This window comes from Gekko japonicus, unplaced genomic scaffold (genome assembly GCF_001447785.1).
Source record: "Gekko japonicus isolate JY-2015 unplaced genomic scaffold, Gekko_japonicus_V1.1 scaffold501, whole genome shotgun sequence".
NCBI classification, from domain to species: Eukaryota; Metazoa; Chordata; class Lepidosauria; order Squamata; family Gekkonidae; genus Gekko; species Gekko japonicus.
Genome location: NW_015175985.1, coordinates 140,012 through 147,349, shown reverse-complemented (window position 1 = coordinate 147,349; position 7,338 = coordinate 140,012). Strand labels below are relative to the sequence as shown.

The 7,338-nt window shown below is 51.6% G+C and overlaps 1 protein-coding gene across 1 annotated transcript in view; it reads left to right on the top strand.

The window, feature by feature from the left end:
• TBCD (tubulin folding cofactor D) overlaps window positions 1–7,338 on the top strand; it is a 380,958-nt gene that overhangs the window by 360,636 nt on the left and 12,984 nt on the right. The window contains exon 38 of the mRNA XM_015426300.1: window positions 1,021–1,130. Coding sequence (XP_015281786.1) covers window positions 1,021–1,130 — 110 coding nt within the window. The remainder of the gene's footprint in view (window positions 1–1,020; window positions 1,131–7,338) is intronic.

Sequence of the window (7,338 nt, the reverse complement as noted above, 5' to 3'; positions counted from 1 at the left end):
TCTTTCCCTGCTGCCTTCAGCTTTTCCTAGTATTATTGTATTTTCCACTTACTCTTGTCTTCTCATAATATGTCCAAAGTACGATAGGCATTTTAGCTTCTGGGAAGAGTTCAGGCTTGACTTGATCTAGATTTGATCACAGGCTCTACTGGCCAGGTAATAAGATATTCAACCATTTTCTTCTTTCCGAAAGCATCACCTCGTGCTGAGATCTTTTGAGGAGATTTTATCTCCTCAATGCCTCAAAAATGACATTAGTTCTGTTTCTGGCCAGTTCTCTCCCAGTTGCCCCAGGAGCACCTGGGATGGCTTTAATATGACTATTCTCATCTGTAAGGATTGTTCCCAGTACTGTTCACTGAATCCTTGCCCTTCATCCATCATAAACTCAGAACGGTTTCTATAGGATGTGGAAGCGGTCCCCCCAGATATTCAGACATGGAGCAAAACACAAAGAATTACAGAGTTTCCAGTCTATTGCTAAGCATGTGAACACATGAAGCTGCCTTATACTCAGTCAGATGATTAATCTTTCAAGGTCAGTGTGGTCTACTCTGACTGGCATTGGCTCTCCAGGGTCTCAGATAGAGATATTTCACAACACCAGTTATCTGCCCTTTTAACTGTGGATGCCTGGGATTGAACATGGGACCTTCTAGATGCAAAGCATTAGTAAGACATACACCCTCCCCCACATCAGCGATATTAGGTTTCTGCAGCCTGGATCCTTGACCTATATCATTCAAAAACAGATTTTATAAATCCTATGCTCTCATGCTTTTTGGCTCCACAGCCCAAATAGAACAACTGTTTGCATACAACTCTATTGTTGTAGCCTAGTGCTTGAAAAGCTCTGACTTTCTGAATCTGATACTGCCTCTTCTGTCAGCATTCTGGTTGTTCTGGGGTTACATACTCTTAGCATCAGAAAAAAGCAGTTTTAACCAATCACGTGGTTAGCAAAATACAATAATCGACCTATCATTAGAGCAACTACAATTTTATTTTTTTAATCTCCAGATAAGGAAGACAACGGCTAGTCAAATTTATGAAATGCTAATAACCTATAGTGATATAGCTGACCCCGACATTATAGAAGAAGTTATGAGAATTCTGAGTGATACTAACTGGTGAGTTAACCTAACCATACTTAAAATTTTGTGCTGATCCCAACCTCTCATTACAATGTAATAATTTGCTCTAGAGTGCAGAGTTTACCAAACAGATACATATTACTTAAATTTCTGAGGAAAATACAATCTTTGAACAATCTGCTGCCTCAGATGCATATTACACTGGACTACTGGAAAGGTTTGGTATAAATCAAAATGGTCACTGTTGTGATACTTTAGGCCTCAAGAGTGCAAAAGAATTTAAACTGCACCCCTCTGTTTGTTTACTTTGTGGATCATAGCCACAGCAATTTGCAAATTATGGGTTGCATTCAGCAATCCAGAGATGCAAGGCTCATAGATCATTCCTATGTTCCTTTTCCTCCAGCAGTCCTTTCTGACCCCTGAAAAGTTTTTTACTGGGGTTGCAGGACCCATGTGAACTAATAGCTACACAGGTCAGAGGCTGCAGTGGGGAGGGGGAAAGGGGAATTGTCCTTTCCTCTTCTGTAATAAAGTATGAGAGCTGTAATCTCTCGTCAGTCTCAGTACTTTTCACTGGCGACAAGGATGGGATTTATCCGGTCGCCACTCACCACACCGCTCCCCAGCTCCGAGCATCGCACCACTGACCCAGAGAGCTGCACCGCACCACTCCTCGCCACCGATCGCTGCCACAGCTCCCGAGCCTCACCTCCATGTGGAAGCGTAAGATGGCTGCTGCCTCCAAGAGCCTCCCAGCTTTCGACATCTCCCACCCCACACAATGGGAGACCTGGCTGGAGACCCTTGAGAGCCACTTCACCATCCATGACGTCACAGATCCAGGGAAGAAGAAGGTGTATCTCTTCCAGCACGGTCGTATGGAGGCGCATATCTTACTCAAGGATTGATAGTGCCCTGGCTGACCAAAGATGAGGCGTACACCACTTTGGTCAAGGCGCTCTCAGACCACCTGGCCCCCAAACCTACGAAGTTTGCAGAGCGGATGGACTTTTTTACATGAGTTCAGGGTCCTGAAAAGACCACCTCCGACTTCCTAGCGACCCTCCAGCGGGCCGCCACAAGGTGTTCATTCCCGGATTTGGCTCGCTCTTCGCAATCAATTCCTACTGGGCCTACAGGAGCCCAAACTCCGGAGGAAGCTGGTCAGCCAAGATGACTTGGATCTCGACAAAGCGCTCTGGGAGGCCACCGCACATGAGAAGTCGCACCATGACTGCCACGACAAGGCGGTCCACCACACGCAAGCGGCCGTTGGTTCCAACGTCTCAGATGAGGACGAGGTTCTGCAGGTCCGCCACTGGCCATCCCAGCACCCCCATAGTGCAGCAGGATCCATCTCGTCCAGAGCGTCATCATCTACCTCGCCTGCGTGTGCCAGCTGCGGGGAAGAGCATGAACGCTGGTTGTGCTGTTTCCGGAATGCCATCTGTCAGACGTGCAACAAATCAGGGCACATATCCAGGGTCTGCCGCTCCAAAAGACAGCGCCAGAAGACGTCTGCCCACCAGACCTCGACAGACCTTCACACTGACTTCCACACCCTCTCGGCCCACCACCAGCAACATCTGGTATGTAACTTGCCCCCAGATAGCCCCAACAAAATGCACGTGAATGTCTTAATAGAGGGGTCTCCCTGTAGCATGGAAATTGACATGAGGTCGTCTTTTTCCATTATCTCCGTGGATACGTTCCGCACACTGTATCCCCGGGGGGACCCCACACACACAAAAGCCACGGGGTTTAACCTTGTGGGACTTTAATAAGAACCCCGTGGCGGGGCTGGGCTGGGCAAGTTCCGGGTTCAGTTCAAAGACTTTAATGGCCTCCTGGACCTGCTGGTGGTGGACGGGTGGCTCTCCAGCCTACTGGGCCTCTTTTGATTTGGCCCTCTGGGATTGTCGCTCACAGGTGTTAACCACGTCCGATCGCAAGGGTTTGAGTCCATATGTGGAGAGTTTCCCCGAGTTTTCAACGGCACATTCGGGCGGTATTCCGGGGGGCCCATCTTGCTAGACCTAGACCCCGCAGTCCGCCCAATCTGGATTAAGGCCAGGCTACCCCCAATTCAATCAATCCTAAAAAAAATCAACCCTGACTGTTCCCTGGAAGGCCAGATAATGAAACTGAAGCTCAAATACTTTGGCCACCAAATGAGAAGGGAGCACTCACTGGAGAAGACCCTGATGCTGGGAAAGATTGAAGGTCAAAGAAGACGGGGACGGCAAAGGATGAGATGGTTAGACAGTGTCATAGATGCAACGAACATGAAGTTGAGCAAACTTCAGAGGATGGCGGAAGACCGGAAGGCCTGGCATGATCTGGTCCATGGGGTTGCGAAGAGTGGGACTCGACTGTGCTACTGAACAACAACAACAACCCCCAATTGCAATGAAGCCAAAGATTGAGGCTGAGCTCGACTGCCTGGTGGACCAAGGGGTGCTGGAACTGGTTGTGTCCTCCCAGTGGGAGACCCCTATAGTCACCCCAGTAAAGTCAAACGGTGATGTGTGCATTTGTGCGGATTACAAATGCACGTTGAACAAGGCCCTGCAGCCCCATGCTTATCCGGTGCCGGTGGTCAGCCATGTGTTTGCCGCTCTGGCGGGGGCCTGGGTCTTCGGCAAATTGGACTTAGCTCAGGCATATCAGCAGTTACCGGTTGATGCTGCCACCGCCGAGGCCCAAACAATTACCACTTATAAGGGGGCTTTCAAGGCACACCGACTCCAGTTCGCACTGGGAATCTTTCAGTCTTTTATGGATTCCCTTCTTAAAGGTATCCACGGAGTACAGCCATTTTTAGTCGACGTGCTCATTGCGGCTCCGGACACATCGTCCTTTGCAGACCAGCTCCGGGTGGTGCTCCAGAGGTTTGACGCGGCTGGGCTCAAGGTCAAGAGGGAAAAATGCCTCCTGGGGGTCCCTCGCGTGGAGTTTCTGGGCCACCGAGGACAAGGTGAAGGCCATCACTCAACCCCCCCCGGGTCCAAGTCAGAGCTGCAGGCCTTCTTTTACCATTCCTTCCTGCCACTCAAGGCCGCGGTTGCTGATCCGCTTCACCGACTCCTGGACAAGTCCGCGTCATGGGTCTGGGGTCTGCCCCAAGCTGCTGCTATCCAGGCTGTTAAGGACCTTCTGGTTTCTAATTTGGTCTTCACTCATTTCAATGAAGCGCTTCTGGTGGTCCTCACGTGTGATGCGCCGCCTTATGGGATTGGGGCGGTCCTGGACCATCGGCTGCCGGACGGCCGCGAGGTACCGGTTGCATATTATTCTCGGACATTGTCTGCTGCGGAGCGTAACTACGCACAGATAGATAAAGAGGCACTGGCTATAGTGGCGGGGGTGAAAAAGTTTCACCATTACTTGTACGGACGACCCTTCACAGTCTTTACAGACCACAAACCGCTGCTCGGCCTCCTGGCCCCCGACCGCCAGACCCCTCACATGATCTCCCCCCTGGGTGCTCTGGTGGTCGATTTTCCTGGTGGGGTACCCCTACAACCTCACACATTGCGTGCAACCCGGATCCGTCCCCGGCTCATCTGATCGCCCTCCTGGAGTCCCTTCCAGACCAGCCGGTCCACGTCAAAGGCGTCGTTCGCTGCATGGCCAAGGACAAGGTACTCGCCCGTGTCTTGGACTGGGTGGTGTACGCCATTATGGGAACGGGTCCTAACCACCCTTCACGAAGCACATCCCAGGGTGGTGCGAATGAAAGCCCTGGCTAGAAGTTACGTCTGGTGGCCGGGGTTGGACCGGGATGTAGAGGATGTAGTAAAGAGGTGCCAGCCTTGCCAAGCTTCCTGACCAGAGCCACCCCGGGCCCCAGAACGAGCCTAGGAATCCTCCCACCGCCCCTGGTCCAGGTTGCACTTGGACTTTGCGGGACCATTCCAGGGGCAACTCTTCTTCATCCTGGTGGATGCCTACAGCAAGTGGCTGGATGTAGTCCCCGTGTTCTCCACCTCCTCTAAAGCAGCAATCCAGGCTATGTGGCGGATTTTCAGTGCTCAGGGCATCCCCGATACCTTAGTCGCTGACAACAGGATTGCATTCACATTCAGCAAGTTCCAGGACTTCACCCGGTACTACAGGATCCACCATGTCTGGTCTGCCCCCTTCCATCCCGCAACCAATGGCCAAGCGGAGCACATGGTCCGGATGACCAAAGACACCCTCCATTGCTTGGACTCTAAGGTCTGAGTCTATAAACTGGCTGCATTTCTTTTTGGCCAGCAAACTATGCCCCACACCACGACTGGGTGCAGCCCAGCAGAGCTCCTCCTAGGCTGCCGCCTGACGACCTAGCTGGACCGCCTTCACCCAGACCGCACCCCTGAAGAAGCACCGAACACTGAGTCCAACAAGACGGCCAGGGGATTCTTTCCCGAGGATCCTGTGTATGCCAGGAACTATGCACGGGGGGTCCAGCCTGGATTCTGGCCCGAGTGGTAAGGATCAAGGGGCTCCAAACTTACGAGGTCTCCAGTGAGGACAGACAGATCCTACACTGTCATATTGACCAGCTGCGCCAACGAATGCTACCGTTGGACCCAGAAGAATATGATGCCACTGACGTTCTGGAAGCCACAGCACCACCACCGTAGTCAACCCCGCCAGCGACACCTGCAACAGCGGCTGTTCACCTCCCATCTAGCAACCCCGAGGACAACCTCCCAGCTACAAATAGGGCGCAGTCACCAGACCCCGCTACGCTGCCCCCGGGCAGCACTCTGCTGGGTGCATCGGCGGCGGCTCCAGGCACAGTCCCCAAACTTCGCCACTCCACCCACACCAGGAAAGCACCAGCACACCTCAAGGACTTTATTTGTGGGTGTGTTGCGGACCAACGGGGGAGGGGTATAATATATTCAGTCCCGACCGTGTGGCAGACGGGGGCTCCACGCGGTCCTGCTAAACCTCTGAGCTTCGCTCCAGGAAACAATGGACTAAGCGGATCCTAGCCCACACCAATCAGAGGGCTAAGCTCCCAGCCGAAAGTCCATGGAACTCTCGGCTCCTGTAAATAGCCTATTACGGTGTGGAGGGTGTTTTGGGTGGTGGTTTCACTAGGAATATAAGCTGGCCTGCGAGCTGGCTAAAGTTGTCTTGTTCTGCATTAATAAAGTATGAGAGCTGTAATCACTCATCAGTCTCAGTTCTTTTCATCATCCATCAGCTGAGCTACACTGGCAGAATAGACAGAGTGATTGCATCCCCTTTCCCAGTGGAGCCTCCCAAGCGACATGGCTGTTGATCCATGCAGGTCCTGCAACCCTCTGAATAAACCTTCTTGGAGATAGAAAGGACTGCTGGCGGAAAGGTGATATGGGAAAGATTTGCAACTGTTTGCATCTTCCATTGACTATTAACTGGATCCAACCATATGAATCTGTCCCCAAAATTAATATATTTGCCCTCAAGGCTCTTTATTTAAGGGACTAGCAGTAAAGCCCGTTGTGGAAATAAATACAACGGAATCTAGAAAGAGGCTTTGGGGGAGTGCTCTGGCTTTGGGCAAAAAGTTTCAATTTGCTGTGGTTACCTCAGCAGGGTATAATGACAGAGTCCACTGTTTTCTCCAGAGGAACTGATCTCTGCTCCCTGAACAGCAGTTGTAATTTTGAGTGATCTATAGCCCTCACCTGGAGATTGGCAACAATTGTTACCAAGGACGAAATGGCTGGTTTGGAGGGTGGAGTCTATGTCATTCTACCTGTCTGAGGTCCCACCCCTCCGCAAACCCCACCCTCTCCAGGCTCCACCCCTCAAATCCCCAGGAATTTGCCAGCCTGGAGTTGGCAACCCCATCTCCTTCCCAGCTAACCATCAACCTACCATTATCTGCCCCTTTGACTTCAGCTGACTTCTGCCCTCCCTTTTGCAGAGCAATTATAATTTTGAGTGGTCTCCAGCCCTCACCTGGAGATTGAGGGACTGACTGGTTTGGAGGGTGGAGTCTATGGCATTGTACCTGTCTGAGGTCCCACCCCTCCTCAAACCTCACCCTCTTCAGGCTCCATCCCTCAAATCTCCAGGAATTTCCCATCTGGAGTTGGCAACCCTATCAGGATTGCCCCCAATATGTTTTCTCCCAAAGGCCAAAGTAGGTGACTGGACCAAACTTAGTTGGCTACCAACAGGCACTGAGGGGAAAGTAGGGTTGCCAGCTCTAAGGAGGGAAATACCTGGAGTTTTGGGGGGTGGATTCTGTAGA